This window comes from Melopsittacus undulatus, chromosome 1 (genome assembly GCF_012275295.1).
Source record: "Melopsittacus undulatus isolate bMelUnd1 chromosome 1, bMelUnd1.mat.Z, whole genome shotgun sequence".
NCBI classification, from domain to species: domain Eukaryota; kingdom Metazoa; phylum Chordata; class Aves; order Psittaciformes; family Psittaculidae; genus Melopsittacus; species Melopsittacus undulatus.
In genome coordinates, this window is record NC_047527.1 from 130814764 (window position 1) to 130833539 (window position 18776).

At 37.9% G+C, this 18776-nt stretch overlaps 1 protein-coding gene across 1 annotated transcript in view; it reads left to right on the plus strand.

Annotated features, from left to right (window-relative positions):
• ABHD5 (abhydrolase domain containing 5, lysophosphatidic acid acyltransferase) overlaps positions 1 to 18372 on the plus strand; it is a 30903-nt gene extending 12531 nt beyond the window's left edge. The window contains exons 2-7 of the mRNA XM_005152854.3: positions 4078 to 4163; positions 4469 to 4841; positions 7620 to 7774; positions 12341 to 12452; positions 12991 to 13177; positions 15387 to 18372. Coding sequence (XP_005152911.3) covers positions 4078 to 4163; positions 4469 to 4841; positions 7620 to 7774; positions 12341 to 12452; positions 12991 to 13177; positions 15387 to 15476 — 1003 coding nt within the window. The 3' untranslated portion in view covers positions 15477 to 18372. The remainder of the gene's footprint in view (positions 1 to 4077; positions 4164 to 4468; positions 4842 to 7619; positions 7775 to 12340; positions 12453 to 12990; positions 13178 to 15386) is intronic.
• Positions 18373 to 18776: the final 404 nt, after the last annotated feature.

Below are 18776 nucleotides of genomic sequence, written 5' to 3' on the forward strand. Positions count from 1 at the left end.
TTGAGAAGTAAGAGAGTGAGCTCCATGTATGTACATTTATATCTCCTAGATAGAGTTACAAGCAACTTCTGCTGAACCTCTTTTATGGTAAAGTTTCATTTTTAAAATAGACATAACAAGCCAGATACCAGATAGAATCACAGAATGTTTTGTGTTGGAAGGGACCTTAGAGCTCATCCAGTTCCAGCCCTCTGCCATAGGTAGGGACACCTTCTGCTAGACCAGGTTGCTCCAAGTCCCTTCCAGCCTGGCCTTGAACACTGCCAAGGATAGCGTAGCCACAGGTTCTCTGGGCAACCTGTGTTTTGATGTAGCCCAGCATATGGTTGGCTTTCTGGGCTGCAAGCGTACACTGCCAGGTCGTATCGATAGACTGTTCCGCTATTTGAGCGTATACCTCAGTGTTACAATGGATGTTTTCAGTTCATTATTATCTAAGCTTTCATGCGGTTTTTGTGGATTATGTCAAATTTGTAACTGGCTACAGAGCAGTCAGTTGTCTTATATTTTACAAAGTCTCACCAAGATAAGTAGGATTAATCTAGCTGGCAGAACAGTAGTTTTTGAATTATCTATTTGCCACATTCTTTGTCCAGTTTCACCTAGTTAGTGGAGGTGGATGGGTGAGTCAGATTCACTAGGTCTCTGCCTCTACTTGATTCTCGGTTCTTTTGAAAGGTACCCTTGAGCAATTTAAGCTGTGCTGTTACAGCAAACTCTTGATTCAAGTTAACAATGAGGCAGCTAAGGAAAAGCAGTATTTTCTTTAGTTACATTTTACATTATATTCAGTTGTCCTTCACTTTTTAGCTGTCTAAAGATAGTAATCATTATTTATTTTTAAATACTGATTTATAAATATTTATTTTTATCCTTTCTTATTCTTGGACCCAGGGAAACAGGCCACTTGGCCCAGCCAGCCTACATGTTAGGTCCTGGCTGATGGCTTGGTCCCTACACATAGTGGTTACAGCTCCACACTGCCAGATGTCTGTGCCTGTGCCTCTTTTGTTTTCATTATTTATTACTTTGTTGGTTGCCGGCATAGGTTATTGGTGGTCTCACTGCTAGCCTCACACCAATGACCTTGACTTTCTCCATATCCAAGGCTGTTCAGTGGGTGTTTCTGGGGCTTTTCCTCACCTTCTGGTCTCCTGCCCCAGGCATGTAACATGAAGTGTTGAGATCTGTTGGCAGAGAGAATGACTTCTTTGAGCGCTTGGCAGGTCAGCAGCCTCCAGTATTCCAAACTTCTTCAGGGGATGTGGAAAAGTGTAGCTGACTCCAGAGAGAAGATGCAAGGAAACGTTCTATGGCATACTCTGCTCTACTGATTATAGCTTAATTTAGCATGGATGTTTGCACTGGTTTATGTTACTGCATGCCCACAGACAGATATGCAGGTTAAATTCCACTAGTAATTCGATGTGTAACAGCCACATGTGCACTCAGTACAAAAATGAAAGAAATTTAGGCTGTCAGTTGCCAGATCTATTTCACACTTTCTGATACAACAAGCAGCTAAGCCCTCAAAATACAAGATTCCACTACTGAAATTTCTTACATAAAAAGAAAGATGGAAATGAAGCATCTGGGAAGTGGTGGGTGATGAGGACAGCAATGGGGTCTTTATCTTCTTGCAGTGGGTAGCTCCCTTACAGTGTGAAACTACTGCTGAAATCTTTAGTTTTCTTTCATACATTGTGCTATCTGTGTTGCTGGTGAGCACACTGTCTTGAAAGGTCCATTGCTTCTTTTTGACATTACATAGCTGTTTTAACTTTACATCACAGAAATAAAAATGACAGGCCATGTAAGCAATTGACATTCTTCTGTGCATTTCGAAGACACATTTAGCAAAGATACATGAAAAAAATGATACAGCCACACTCAAGTCTTCCAAACCTGTCAGAGAAAAGATTCAAATAGGTTGAAGAGTTGGCTGTTCTCCACAAGTAGAAAACAGTGTGGTAAATCATTTTTTGAAGGAGGAGAGGAAAAAAGGATCAAGCCTTGAATATAGGGAACTAAACATTTTCTTTCATAAAATATGTTTCTAGAGAGTGACCATTTTTTTGACAGAAAGCTTTCTTCACTTGCTCTTTTAGTTCAGCGAGTACAAAATGTCTCAGTTGCAAACGTAATTTTTATTTTAGGCATTTCAGCTTGCTGACTGTATTTGTCAAGCTATATGTATACATGATGATTCAGTATTTATAAACAGAACTGATAACTAACAAGAAAGAATGGCATCTGTTCCAGCTTTCCCATTTTTATACAACTTTCTATATATTTTTCCTCAGTATCCAGGTCTCTCCCTAAGACTTGGAAATAAAGTTTGGGACTGAACTATAGATTTTATTTTTATTTCATTGTGCATTGTCTTGCTGGCGTGTTGCAGCTGTACATTTCTTTAAAGAAGTTTCTTTGCTAAATCAGTGGTTTTGCCAAGAAGAAACATTTTATATAGTTTTTGACTTAGATGAAACAGTGACTGTCTTCTATGCTTCTAACCCAAAAGTTAAGAATGAAAATGCCTAGTTAAGTGTAGAACTAGCAGAAAGTTCACCTCAGAAGGATTTTGACATATCTGTTGTTTAAAAATTTACCAGAGTAATTCATAACATTGGCCATACCTAGTAATACTGTTAAACTCAGATTTCACAGTTACTTGCTGGTGAAATTGCTTTTGGCTGCTGCCAGCTTTAACCTCTTAAAAATCTTACCTTCAAATGTGGAGATTAATGTGGAAGCAAAACACTTGAATACCCATTTCTGTAAGATGCCAAGTTACTTCCTTCTTAGATTGCACAAGGTTGTGGCATGGAAGGACATACATCCCTTCCCAGTCTTGATATCCACTAATATGTTTCTATGAACCTGAACAGTGCTGCTTGTTGTTGCATTGTACATCCCTGGAAAAACTCCCTTGTTGTATCATAAACTTCAGTAGCTATGCAGCTGGAGTAGCTCAGCCCAAAAAAATATGGGGAGAAGGTCCTTTGGGTAAGGAACTTGGTGGCCAGATCTGGAATTTGTTATTGGTGTGTTGTTTAGGCTCTAAAAACTTGAAGTTTATAGTAATTTAACATTAATTGGTGTACAACTAATACAGCATTCAGTCCTGAAAATACTGTAACTAGCTGAAAAGCTGTTCAGTGTAGGAAAAAAGTGCTAAAGAAAGAACGTTCTTAAATGAATTTAGTGACCTTATTCTCTTCCCTGTGAGGAATAGTCTGAGGTCCTGCAGTAGCAGCCTTTGCACTAATAGTCTGAGCCACTTCAAAAACAGGCAAGACCGGGAAAAAGAGGATTCTGTCTTGAAAACAAGGGGTAAATTAGCACCAAGGACACGTTTGCTGTGTCCTTTGAGGCACTGTCAGGGTGGCAATGCTGCTAGCTGAGTCATTCCACTTGCTTTCATGGTCAAGCTAATGCTACCAAGATAGTAACCGACACCTGGAAAAACAGCCTCTTGTTGGGGGAATTGATACTGCTGTGCTGTTTTCGTGTGGTAGTTTGTTTCTAAGTTAGTAACAAAGACCATTGGTTTTTGCTTTGCTAGAATAAACCTGCTTATTTTTCACCTTTTAAATTTACCTTGCAAATAAGTCAGTTGAGGTTAGGCTGGCGAGTGCATTAGTTAATGCTTTTCTGGAAATAATAGGTTCATGTAAGGTAACATACAGGCAGACTTCCAAGGGAACTTGAGAGGAGGCTGGAAACCCCCTATGATTGTGTTGTATATCCTGCCAGGCTTGTTGGGTCAGTGTGAGGGGTCATGTCTCCAGGTTCTCAGAAGAATCCTGGTCTGACTGAGATAGATGAAGTACACTCTGATAAGGAACACACAGTGGAGAAACAGCAGGCTGTTCAGAGAACTCCTCTGAGCCTGACACTACCTTATAAAAGTCAGGAGAAAGTAAACCCCCTCTCACTGCATTCTTGTCCTGCAAGGCGTGTGATTCAAATGGGTACTTTTAAGAAGAGCAGCAGGAGAAATATCTGCAAAGCATCATATGATGCAAAAAACTACCAGCTTGCTCAGGAATTTCTTATTATGTATTCCTATTGCAGGTTAGGATGGTTATTCAGCTGGCTTCCTGCCTGGTGTCCCACATCACTACAACACCTTAAAGAAGCTGAGGACAAAATGCTGAAATGTAAGTCTTTAGTTTTTAATAAGATTTATAAATATACATCTTATATATATATATAAATCTTAAATCTAGATTTTCTATGAATTTACAGTAAGTACTCTCAGAGAAGTTTTTAAATACAGTTTTTACACTGTGGTGAAATAAACAGGTTTAGAATTAGATTTTTGTTGTTCACTTATTTAGAGATTTGATTGTAGGCTCTCTCATTTGAAAGAGAAATTCTATTTAAAACAATGATTTCCATGCAAGTACTTTGTATTTTATTTGGCATGTCTAGCAACATCTATTTTTTTCTACTTTTTCTTCAGGTATTGCAAGCACATATGATAAACGATATGTGTATCTACCTAATGGAAATAAAATATGGACACTGTCGTTCTCTCCGGAGCTCTCACATAGAACTCCACTTGTTCTCCTGCATGGGTTTGGAGGAGGTGTTGGACTATGGGCTCTCAATTTTGAAGACCTCTGTGAGAACAGGACCGTTCATGCTTTTGACCTCTTGGGATTTGGACGGAGCAGTAGACCACACTTTGACACTGATGCTCAGGAAGCAGAAAATCAGTTTGTGGAATCCATAGAAGAATGGAGAAAGGAGGTGGGGTTAGAAAAAATTATCTTGCTTGGACACAACCTTGGTGGATTCCTGGCTGCTGCTTACTCATTAAAATACCCATCAAGGTATGTGAAAATAAAGGAATGAAAGAATTCCTTTTCTGTATTTGGCTAGTGATTTCAACACAGATTTTATTTCATCAGCCTCTTTATAGATTATCTTCTAGTAAATTTTATCTTTAAGTTAAAGAAACTTAATAGTGCATTTTAAGCCTGAAACGTTTGTTGTATGTTTTTTTCCCAGGTGAATACAAATGAGTACATATGGTAAACATGCTTTCCTGAGTATTTTTCTGTACCTCTTTGGGTGTGTTAAGTATCCCCTTGCTATGTTAGAAGGGGAAATAGCAAAATTTGTATTTATGAGTGAATGCTTGTGACATCTCTGATCAAACATAGGCCTGTGAAGGGAAAATAGGCCAGTTTCTGCCAAACTTTCCTTTACTATGGATTACATTGAAACTTTTGAAAGTAATTCCCCTAGGTAATTTATGCCTATATGCTAGCAGTTGGCCTGGTGCTGGCATGATGATGTAAAAATTATTTTAGTGACTGTTTCATTTAAATTGTCTGTATGCCACTTCATATTTCTTCTTTGCAGAACAACCCAGCTGCAGCAGTCTTATATAGCCCCTGATGAGCTAGGATCCCACCAACTGAACTGAGGTCCTACAGTATCAAAAAGAGACATTGCTTTTGTTTAGGTACACTTGTGAAAAACTGTGAACATGTTTAGCTTTCCACATTGTATGGCAGATTCTATATTATACAAAACCTATCTTATACTTCTATATTCACATAAGTTGTTTTTTTTTCCTTAATTGGAGATTTTGAAAGAAATTTATACACCATTTTTTAGTAAAACACTTTAACTCTTCCTTTCCAAGTGGATGACAGCTGGTACATGTGGCTGGAAATGATGGGTTAAAGTACATGTGTGTCTAAATCCAGAAGTGCAATGAAGAAATGCAGTCCTCTGCTTTAGGGATGTAAGCCTGTTATCCTTTGGAGCATAAACCAACTTTCAGTTAACTGTAGTTAGTTTCTTGCAGGAACCACTTCCAAGTTTGTTAGCCCTCTCTCTGAAGTATCTATAAATGGTGCTATTCTATCCCTGTGGGATGGGATAGTGTTTCTGCCCTGTGCTGACTTAAATCAAATGTGACCCTTTTTCATGTCTCACTGTGCTTATGTTGGGGTTACTTAATTTAGGGGTGTTTCAGATTGTGTTCTTCCATTACTAATGTTTCTCTGAAATTAAAATACCATCAAAATAGTAAACTGACTCGTAGGATCCTAAGACAACATTGAATCAAGTGTTAAATATAGAACAGCTTTCATGCACATTATCTAACAATGCAACTTCAGACTATTACTTTTGGAATTATTCTCATGATTGACTTCCTGTTATCCTGGGTTATGTGTTAGGCTTGGTTACCAAAATGAGAAATGCCAAACAGGAAGGAAAGTATTAAGAAAGGAAATGTTGCGGGGGGGGGAAAGCTGTGTTTGCTGTAGTATGTTTAATGCTGTAGTTTGTGCACAGAATATGTGAATTTCCTGAATGGCTCCTTGGTGCTTGCTCTAACTTGGTTTTGTAGTTAAATTGGTTAGGTTTATAGTTAAATATATATACTATATATATCCCTGTTGGTTTTATAGTTAAATTCTACCCTGTCCTCTCTTAACCACTGCTGTTTGCTGCTGTGTGCAGACACACTCGTGTCTGAGCTGGCAGCCAAGAAGCATCTTTGAGAGGTTAATCCTTTTCCGCTCTTCATTTCAGGCCAGACGTTTGGTTTCCCAACTGATTATAGCCCAGAAATAGCCGTTGGAATCACTTCTCACATAATTTCAGGCACTAAGAGCTCTGCTGTAGTAAATATCTAATCTCACGGTTTTGACAGAAGAAGAAGTTGTGAAGAAGAAAGTAAACCTGATGAAGCTTTCATGGAAAATTGCCTTAAATGTGCTAAACTCTAGCTAAGAGTCACTTTTTCAGAAATCAGCAGTATCTAGGACAGTAGGTGTTATTATGGGATTAAACAGACCAGATTGGCCTTTTTAGCCATCAGCACGCTTGTAGTAAGCGTGGGTGAAACCCTTCCCAAATCTTCATTTGTGAAGTCAAGCCATGATGATGAAATAGACGATTCTAATCTATCAAGATAAAATAGAAGTTTTGCTTGAGAGGGACTTGCATTCATAGTCGTGTGTGCTTGGAGACTCCTATTATGCTCTCTGTAGCGAGATTCCTTTGAGTGATAATTTTATAAATTGGCTCTCTGACATTTCTTTAATGACCTAAAATCAGTAAATTTAAAACCATCTAATTTTGCTCTCCCTCTCTCATTTCAAATTTTACTTTGTTAAGATGATTTTTCAGATAAATTGCCTTACTTCTTAGAAAAAAGATTGTACATGGCTTACAGAAGAAAGACACTTAGCAAGTTTACTTAAATGAAACAGATGCAGTTATTTTCTTTCTTCCCAAATTAAACTGCTCCTGCAAATAATATTGACTGAGCATATAGTTTAGGTGATTTTTAAAAGTAGAAACAAGACTGGTCTTTTTCTCAAATGTATGTGACAGTTGGTATCCATTGAATACTGAGTTTATGTGTGACATGAGCTTCTAAGTTTCTGCTGTTCTTACATATGATTAGTTACAATTCAATCACTCTAGTGAATGAAAGCAAAACCACTGATGAATCGGAAACATTGGTAATAAGCCACTATGATAGAATTGACTAAGGTTGCAAAGTCCACAGATAATACATTTTTGTTGTACTTAGTTGAAGAAAAATAATGTACTCTAAACCTTTGAACTTTTTCTGCCAACAGGGTCAAACATCTTATCTTAGTGGAGCCATGGGGTTTTCCAGAGAGGCCTGACAATGCTGAACACGAAAGACCAATTCCAATCTGGATCAAAGCACTAGGAGCTATATTGAGTCCATTTAATCCATTAGCTGGGCTGAGGATAGCAGGACCCTTTGGTGAGTTTTAGCTACTCTTAAATATGATTTTTGTTTTCTTTAAACATAAACAGGAGGCAGATACCACAGGAAGATAAGCTTTGTTGCAAGCCCATATAGAAAAATGCTGGAGGAGAAAGTGAGAGGGGTTGAAAAAAGATGAACTCTAGGACAAGAGTTCTTTCTATTAGATATACTAGTATGATAGTTTATAGCAAGCTACAATATATTATTCTAGACTGCAGTTATAGTGAGACAAATCACATGGACATCTGTTGGGAAAGACTGACAAAGAGACATGAATGTGAAAAGGTTGTTTTTCTGGTTGCTTCCAGTCACAGCCCATTTAGTTTCCTTTCCAACTGCAGCTTGATGGACAAACAGAATTTCCAGGTTTGGGTAATGTTGTAAGTCTTCCATAAACTCATTTGTCTTTGGCCTGAGTTTAAAGGAGTTAAATTGAAACTGGGTTCTTTCCTTTAGCCATTTTCTTGTTATTTGTTCTCTTAACAAATTTTGTGGGACTCATTGGTGTTCAGTATTACTGTAGCAATCTAGTCTGCATATTTTTACTTTTCTTTAACAGCAGTGAAGAGATGTTAGGTAAATTCTGTATATCCTAATACTAGGACTAGGTAGGGGTGGCCAATGACTGCTGTTCTAGTTTATGTGGGGAAAAGGGTATGATCAAATTTTAAAGTCATCACATTTGATGGGGAGATTATGTATTACTCTCTGTACTACAGGGGTATCTGCTAGAGAGGCTTGGAAGAAGATACCCTTTAGACCCCTCACACATTACAATTAGCTTGCCTCTTCATAATTTTTAGTATTCAGTCTGAAGATAGACTAGTCACATTTCTAGACTTCGTTTACTTTTAAACCATATCTATGTCCTAAATCTCTTTCTATAGAATATATATTTTAATATGCTGATCTGTTTGATTGTTTTGGGGGGTGTGACAAAATCAGCTTCTCAGACAAGCAGCATGTTTTCTACAAACCATTTTTTTTTAAAGTAAAATGATAAAATAACCTGAAGCATATTAGTAAGATACATTGATGTAATGTCTTTTATCCAGTAAAAAGAAATGCATGCACACATCAATGCATGTGGAAGAGTTCAAAGCTGAGGTTGTCTCCCTTAGCAAGCAAATGCAGCTAAAACCGTGCTGCAGAAACAGACGCCATCTTGGCAAGGTATTCGCAACCTAGCCTCACTTATAGGTTGATGTGGAGGGCAATGCTTCTCAAAATTTTTCATCTGTTTCTCACTCCATGTGTTTAAAAAAAGTTTTCCATCATCAACTTAATGTGCAATTCTTGGCAAATGAAACATTGTTCTTAGAGAAGGGTAAGTTTAAACACTGCTGCAAGGTAGGCATCAAACCCAGCCTGATGAAGGCCACTGAGTCAAACCCAGGTTTTCTTCTGCTTGCACATGTGCTTAAGCTGCTGGGCAGGTGTGGCTGTCTGATCCACATTATAAAGCCAATTGCTGTTGTTCAGAGGTATGAGTTAGTCACTTAAATGAGAGCTAGTTTTTTTGGGATATCACAATGCTATCACATGGATATTTAATCAGACCCTCAGGCAGATACTTAAACCTTGGAGAGAGACTGAATCCAAGGAGATCTTTCTCTTTGAGTGGTTTCCAGTGAATTGATTTGCATGTTTTCCTTCACTTCACTGAAAGAGTCACCCACGAGGCTCACAGTAGAGGGGCTTTGGTGCTTAGGTTGGATTTGTGAATTCCATGCCTAGAGCTGAATATGTGAAAACGCCTCAGGACAAGAGTAATGTCACTGTGACTACACCTGTCTCATGGAACTCAAGAGTCTTCAGTGTTAATATTTTTTTTAGCATTTCCATAATCACTATGTAAAACATCAACCTCACAATTGACAGTGTCTTCAGTAAACATTACAAGAATAACTAAGTGTGATTTCATTCCAGAATTTGTTCCAATGTGCCTTGACTCCATGTTTTGTTCTCCCCTGTGAATTCCCACAGGAGGAGAATGGTTTTGTCATTGGACCCACAAGCAAAACACTTCTCACCAAAATGGAAAGTGAATTCTAAAGTTTGATAACTTTCAGTCCCATAGTTACTGGAAATGGGAATGTTGTGACTTTTATGCTCATGGCAGCGAAAGACATAGAATTAGTCTCTTCAAGTACTCTTAGTCCAATCCAGCTGTATTGTTTGTGTTCTAATAACCTCCAAAACTAAACAACAAACAGACAGAAAAAGACAGAATTCCTACAATTTAACTTTCTATAGAGAATATAAAAGCAACAACAAATTTCATAATGTTTGCAAAATCTTCATTGCTTCAGGACTTATATCACTGTTTCATTAGGGAATTATTTTCTCTTGCGCTGTATTAGTTTTCTAAATGGATTTAAAGCATACATAAGGGTGCGTTGCAACAGTCTAATCTCAAGGTTACAAAAGCATAGATCACTGTGACAAGGTCTACATAAATAGTACCAGGCCTTTGGCCAGGGAGAGGTGGAAAAAAGTGACATCACCATAATTGCACAGATTAGCAACAGCGTGAAGTTCCCACTCACTGGAAAAGGGGAAATATGACCCCCATTTTTAAAAGGTGAGAAAAGAAGACTGGGGAACTACAGGCCAGTCTCACTTCTGTGCCCAGCAAGGTCATGGAGCAAATCTTGGAAACTGTGCCAAGGGACATGGACAGCAAGGAGGTAACTGATGACGGCCAATGTGGCTTTACGAAGGGCAAATCATGCATCCTTCTACAATGGGGTTACAGCATTGTTGAATAAGGGAAGAGTGACTGACATTATCTGCCTGGACTTGTGCAAGGCATTTGACATTGTCCTGCATGGCATCCTTGTCTCTAAACTGGAGACATGGATTTCACCACTCAGTGGATAAGGAATTGACCAATGGTCACAGAGAGTTGTGGTCAACAGCTCAGTGTCCAAGGGGAGACCAGTGATGAGTGATGTCCTTCAGGGGTCAATGTTGGGACCAGTGCTGTTCAACATCATTGTTGGTGACATGGACAGTGGGATTGATGCACCCTCAGCAAGTCTGACAATGCCTCCAAACTGTGTGGTGTGGTTGACAAACTGGAGGGAAGGAATACCATCCAGAGGGACCCTGACAGGCATGAGAGCTGGGCTGATGCCAACCATATGAAGTTCAACAAGGTCAAGTGCAAGATCCTACACCTGGGTTGGGGCAATCCCAAGCACAGATACAGTCTGGGCAGAAAACTCATTCAGAGCAGACCTGAGGAGAAGGACTTGGGGTGTTGACTGATGAGAAGCTCAACACAACGCAGCAGGGTGCGCTCACAGCCCAGAAAACCAACCATGTCCTGAGCTGCATCGCAAGAAGTGTGTCTAGCAGGTTGAGGGAGGGAATCTCCCTCTTTACTCCACTCTCATGAGATCCCACCTGCAGTCCTATGTCAGCTCTGAGAACCCCAACACAAGAGGGACATGGAGCTGTTGGAGCAAGTCCAGAGGAGGGCCACAAGGAAGATGCTCAGAGTGCTGGAGCACCGCTCCTATGGAGACAGGCTGAGAGAGTTGGGCTTGTTCACCTGGAGAAGAGAAAGTTCTGGGGGGATCTTAGAGCCAGCCTTTCAGTGCCTGGTGCCCCTGACCATGGCAGGGGGGTTGGAAATTTAAGGTTGGGATGGTCTTTAAGGTACCTTCCAATCCAAATCATTCTGTAATTCTATTTTCGGTTGATAAACCCAAGTGGTAAGATGTGAGCCTGTCTCTTCAGGGATGAATAATATTCTTAGATTAGGCTTGTGGTGAGGTGCTTGTCCCAAAGATCTGTCTGGTCAAATAGGAGAGGCTTCTTCCTTAAACAGATGATTCAGAATAGATCTTAACTTTAGAAAGCCTGAACTGGCCATTGAAGGGACCTACTTCTCTAATTTGGCTGTTAAGAGAGCATGGGGATAATGGCTTTCCGAGGTTAAATCTCTTGATTTATACCAGTTCTTGTGTCTTACGCTAATGTCAAGATTTCTACACCTGTTTTTCAGCATAGATTTGTGTTCTTTTAACTAAACACTAGTTAGAGGAGCTAGCTCCAAAATAAGACTGTTCTGTAAAAGGAGAGCACAGACTCACTAAGGAATTAAAACAGGACAGCTTTTTGAGCAGTGGCTTCTGGTTCTGAAAAGTGGCATGCTTTTGGCCCTCCCAGTTCTCCCAGAACAAGGAGAAAGATGGTATCATGTGAGAATAAACTGATGGCAGAAGAATACTCTGCTTAGCTCTTTTGCTGGACCATTTGCATATTTCTTGTATTGCTGCAATGACTCTTCTCAAACATTCCCTGTATGTGTTCAGCAGGATTTAATTGCCTGTCATCTGGTGCAGCATAAAATCCTTAAGAATATTTATGTTTTATTCCTGTTGGGTGCAATGCCATCATGTTTTCCTAAGACATGCAAGTGGTGAAAGAAAACATAGGTTTAAAAGTCATCAACATTAGCCTTGAGTTTGAAGGATTGTAATGAAAAGTTGGCAATCTGATAAAGTTGTCTATACTAATTCCTACTAATAATGTTTTTTGATTTAACAGGATTAAGCCTTGTTCAGCGCTTACGGCCAGATTTCAAACGAAAGTATTCATCGATGTTTGATGATAACACTGTTGCTGAGTATATCTATCACTGCAATGTACAGACACCCAGGTGAGTATAAATTTCTCAGTGTATGTTTTGAAGTATGTCTTTCATTTACAGTGTGCCTGCTACTCCCTCCAATGGCCATGGCAACTGTGTGCATGCTATTTTTTCTTGAAACTGTAACACTTAACTGTATTCATTGAAAAAAAATAGCAGAGCACTTTTTCTGGATTGCAGAAACAGGTAAGTGTAAAATTTATTCTAATTCTGTATTTCTTTAGACTACCTGTGTGTTAATTCTGAGAGTTTGGACACTAATTTTGAATTAAAAAAAAAAGTTACAGTTGTTTAACTTGTAAGGAATTTCTTAAAAAAAACCACAACCTTACAAAAACAAGGACTTTCATTCTTTTAAGTGTTATCAGTCACTGTAAAAACATAGGGGCTTTCTGTTGAAAATTACATGCAAACTTTGAGAATGTGTATTTCTTAATAGTAAAAAATTACAGCCTCTTGTACTGTTGCACTCTGTGTTACCAAAAAGCAGAGAAAAGGTATATCCAATGGAAATTTAATTGTTTTTACCCTTTTGAATGCCTTGAAGTGGTGAAACAGCTTTCAAGAATATGACAATCCCTTACGGATGGGCAAAAAGGCCGATGCTGCAACGAATTCCACAAATGGATCAAGACATTCCTATCACTGTGGTATATGGAGCACGTTCATGTATAGATGGCAATTCTGGCAGCACTGTCCAGTCTCTGAGACCAAATTCATATGTGAAGACAATAGTAAGTTGATTTTTAAAGCAGTTGGGTTTTGTTGTGTAGATTTCTTTAAATCGGTATCTTTGTGGCTTTATACCAGCTGTGGAAGCTCGGCCCTTTGATTTAAAGCCTGTAGTAGTAACTTCTGTTTTCTGTAACAGAAAAAGAAAGAAAACAAGTGTTAGATCAAAGAAAGCCTTGACAGAAGAGTATTGAGTTTCCAGAGTAAGAAGGAAACTTACTGTAGTACTAGAAGCTAAATTATATCTTTGAGCAAGGTCATTTTTCTGCTCTATATGAAATATTTTGCTCTACAGTGTGCTAATACAAGTAGTTTTTGTGGTCACTGGTAAGTATCTGGGGGCTTGTCTGTGTTTGAAACCACAGCAGTCCTAATATCTGCATATATGCATGACATAGTGAGGAGGCTCTCCGAAACTGTTCTGATCTGTCTGTATAGTGCTTTTATTTCTCAGAGAGTGATTTGTACCTGGTGCTTAGTTTCTTGTGTGTTTCTTTAAGTCATTAAAAAAATCCTTAATGTTGTCTTCCTAGCTAATACATTCTTGTTTAGAGGTATGGCATTATCATTTAAAATGTGTGTACTTGCAATGATTAGAATGTGCACACTGCATTTTTTTGTTGATTTCCATAAAAACAAATGCATCTAAAAGTGTTCTTCACACATGTCACATCAGTCAGACATGGTAATTGAATATGCCTATACATTGCTCTATGAGGTGATAAAATGTTTGAATACACCAGTTGTCTTCTTACTGATGTCTAGATCTACCTAAACAGAAATGTACATTATATGATGTTGATAGTATACTACAACAAATCATTCAAATAAAATTTTATTTCCTTGATATAGCATTATTGAACTATATACACGTGTTAAAGAGCTCAGGTGTTGACATCCAGACTGAAAATCTCTTAACTGCTTAACCAGAGAGAAAGTTGTAACAAAAGTCAATGTAAAGGAGTGACTTTTTCTAGGAAAACCATGTACCATTCAGGCAGTTTTTTCCACTCTGGTCAGTAGTTTTTAGAAGGGACTGTGGAAAACTTCATTGTATTCCAGGTTAAAATTTTCTCAAGCTAAATACAAATTCTAAAAGGTAAATTGTAGTGGTAGAAATTCTGTAGGAGGAATAGGATTCTCATGATGCTGAGGTACTAGCAGTGCCGTCCTTGGCACAATGCACAGATTCTGGTGGTTTACTATGTGTGTTTATTTGTATTTGAGTTTGTGGGTGCTTTTAACACAATAACCTACCTATACTTCTGTGGGCTTCAGTTAGAGACTTAAGAGGGAGTGTTTTAATTGAGGGAGGGGAAAAATAGATTTGAATACAAATACTTGGACTGAATATAAAATAGAAACAAAATAGGTGAAGTACCTTCGCCGTACATTATGGTGAAGGTTTGCTTCATACCAGTTTTGGCAAAGAATGGTAAATGATAGAAATAGTGAAACGTGTTTGTGTGGTTACTTAAGCCTTTAACCTTTACATGGTTGCTGTGAAATAATTCAGGTCACAAATGTGAGGTTTTCCTCCCCCATATGGCATCATTTGGATTTTACTTTTCCCTATATAACATAGTAGTCATTAATTCAGAGGGCTGAATCTGCTTCCACATACCTAGAAGATCCCCAGCAATTTAAGCTTCTGAGTTCTTAATTTTTTCCTAGCAGGCCCTTCTTTAGTTTCTTCCATATAATTTTTGTAGTAAGAGAATACAAATGATTTGATGTTCTAATGCAAACACAGAACCAGAGAGCAACCTGGCGGAACTCTTTGAGTGCAGAATAAAGGGGGTGAAGATGAATCAGTAGTTTGATATGTAAAGCATGTTCTCCTGGGTTTGTTTTGCACGTTGAATAGTGTTGGGTTTTTTCAACAGGGTGTTATGTGCAGTTCAATAAGCAGTAGTTTTGCCCTCTCTTCCTGTGTAGAAAAGTTCCTTCAGCAGAACTTGAAAAGCTTTTTCCTTATGTTTACAGTCCTTTTTAGGCTGTAAATACCACCTCCTGGCAGCAGTTGTGCTAACGGCATTAACACAGGGTGGGTGCAGGAAATCAGTACCAGTTGTGACATTTATGGTTTTAAGCAATACCATATCAAGTAGGTAATGTGTAAAAGTCAGGTTCTTCACATATGTCAGTATTTATTTATTTCCATATTCCATTCTTGTGAGTTTGATGTGTTTCTTCACCTTTATCCTCTAGGCTATCCTTGGTGCAGGTCATTACGTGTATGCTGATCAACCTGAAGACTTCAATCAGAAAGTGAAAGATATCTGTGATTCTGTGGACTGACTGTCTCCTGTTCTTTAGAAAGTCATGCCATAGATAACATTTGATAACAATACTGTCTAGGAAATCACTAAAGAATATGGAGCTAACAGAACAGGTTCTGTTTGCACACTGTTTCTTCTAAGAAGCCATTTGCCCACTTAAACCACTGAGTGCCTTGGGAGGGGGGAGATGGGAAGATTTGAAGCAAACTTAGAATCGTAATAGTTGGAATCACAAAACAGTTAGGTTTGTAAAGGACCTTAAGATCATCTAGTTCCAACCCTCCTGCCATGGGTAGGGACACCTCACACTAAACCGTGCCACCCAAGGCTCTGTCCAACCTGACCTTGAACACCACCAGGGATGGAGCATGAGCAAACTTTGTACAGCTTTGTTTGGGATTTGTTTAGATTATTGGCCTGTCATATATGAAATTATGTGTAACTTTTTAAAACTTAATTTTCTTCCAAATTCAATTGAATTGACCTCTAAAAATGCGCAGAGAACTGTATCAATGTAGATGCAATATATAAAATGCAGTTTTGTTTCTCTATAAATATTCATGGGGTTTAGTTGATGTTTCATAGCAAGAATATGAAATTGCTTATATATCCTATTTTTGGAATCCAGAACTCCATATACCATATTTTAAGAGGGTGGGTTGTTTCTTTTTTATTATTATTGGAGTGCTAACAGCTTATGAAGCTGATTTGGGGAGGACAGGGCCAAAATAATGAGCAGGGTCCGTCACTGAAATAAGTGTGTTAGCTTGTAAGGAATTGAGGCTCAGGATTAGAAATTTTTTTTCTGTTGGATTTTATTTCCATTTATCTCAAGGCATCTTTTCCATATGTGCAGCTTTCACAAAAGGCTCAGTTTGTAAGAGTCAGTGATGTCAACAGCACTCATGCTTCCCTAAATATTTTTATATACAGATTTCAGTGATTTAAAACACAAAAGATGGCTTATTAGTTTCTCCAACTATTTTTAATGCTTTACTGCAGGATTTGTTACTAGCCTAAACCTAACAGTTTTAGATAAGTTGAGAAGATTTTGATTAGAGCTAGAGGAAGGTCATCTGGATAGTGAGCAGAATTCCCTTTTTCTTTAATTAGAAAACCTAGTCTGCTTTTTAGTAAATTTGGGGCAGAGAAGAAGCAGAGGGAGAATATTGATGTTCTCTGATTGGGAGCTACAATAGGTTAGTGTATTTTAGTTAACATGCAACCTCCTTATAGGAAGGATTGTTACTGGAATGAACAATATAACACTGTAACAGATTATAATTACATATTTTGGAGATTATTTAATTGTTTTGAGTATTTCAGTATCAGAGATAATCCAGTCTCTGCATCTTTTTGAAACTGTAGTTTGATGTTAGTTCTTCACATGCTTAGTAAATTATATTAAGCAAAATACTTGTCACTTTAAAGCCAAATTATGTGGTGGTTTATTTTTTAACAAGTTTACATAAAACTATTGATCTGCTTTTGAATATTAAATTGACTACTGAAGAGTCCTTGATACTTTTGTACATAAAGAATTAATAATTGCACCGTCTTAAAACTTGAGTGGAACTCTGCATTTTTTTTCTCTCAAAGTAATGAATTATTGCACATATTTATGACTTGGAAGGCAAAGATACGTAAAATATTCAGAATATACTCTGATTATGTTCCCAGCCAAATGCAGTATTTCTGAAGGAGATATTCATCTATATGTTGCTATGTAAACATCAGACAGTCTTTGTGACTGCCTTGACTGGTAGCACTTAATACCTGACAAGCTAAAGATTTTAATTAAAATTAATTCTTGAATTAAATTATGTTTTCAATTAGAAGACACCAGAATTTTTAAACAAAATGTTGAGTTATTTGCTAAAATCTTGAGTTCAAAATGGAAGATCAGAGTATCAATGATACTTTTTAATATAAGCTATAAATTATGACCATTTAGGTGAATGCCTTCAGTATGTGTTTTTTCACCCTTTTCAGTGTCTTAATTTGTATTTATCAACTTAGCTGTTTTAACTGTATAGAAGAATATTCTGAATTCCCTCCAAATAACAAAAGGTGAAACAAACTATTGGTATTTTCAGATAGCACTTACTGATGGGAATTCTAGATTCCACATCAAAAGATGGAAGCAAGGGTAAAAATTGTACACTGAATGAGAATATTGTTTTAAATATCCCTTCCTTTTTCAGCCCATTGTACTAAGACGATTTATTGCTTAAGTTTTGCCCAGTAAAAAAAATCCTAAATGTTATCCTCAATTAATGTTAAAACATGATGCTTTTGTAAAAGTTGTGTGTAATGAAGCCCTGGAAGTCAAGAGTAATTAATAAGTTGAGCTAAACCATCCAAAATACACTAAAAATAAGGCTTATTTCCAGATGTCTTAATGTTTTTAGGTTTTCATGTATGTAATTGAAACTGGTAAGCATTTGTCAACAAGTAGGTACAAGCTTGGAATGCTGATTGTATATACAAAGAAAATGTTTGTTGGTTATCTTCCAGGCAGTATTAGATACTGCTGCAAAGATCAGGATGGAATTTATTGATAATAATAAAACATTCACCACCATCACAAGAAAGTCCCCATTTGTTATCTGATTGAGAAATGGAAATGTGAATTTGTAGGCGTCAAGATTGGCTAAATGGGTCCAAACTGAAGAAATGTTGTCATCTGGTTTCACTTGGATTAAACCAGTACTGGCATTTCTTTTGAAACTGTATCTTTTTAATATTGCTGCAACTATTGGTGCTGAACTGATGTGACGGTCCCTGTGTACAATGTTCTCTGTGGTCCATTGTGGTTCCTCAAATTCCCAGCCCTTCCAGATCACAGTTATTCAGCTTTTTGTATACAAGATTAAATACAATAAAAACATCTGGAATGAGCGTATGAGAAGATATATTCAGAAATGCCTGTTTGGCTAGCATTCATTATTATGTGAGCCTTCAGAAGCCTAAGGCTAATAGTCAATAGTTTAAATGGGTAACTTCTTGTGGTGGCTATGTTTATCTGTCATTTTGTCAGGTTCTCTTACGTTGGGCTCACGGTGAACTGGCCATCATGTGAAGTCTAAGCATGACAGCAAACCCAGGTTGCCAGAAGCCTTCATCCAGAGATTCATTTTGTAGGAAAAACTAATGAAGCTTGTCAAAGGGCGAGTCAATAAAGACAGCAGGAGAGAGGTACATTATAGTGGGACTAGAAAGATCGTATCAGGACACAGGTGTGTGCTGTAACTGCTTCCTGGTATTGGTGCCAGTAGATGAAAATGGATGGAGACTTCATGTTTTCAGACAGGTGAGG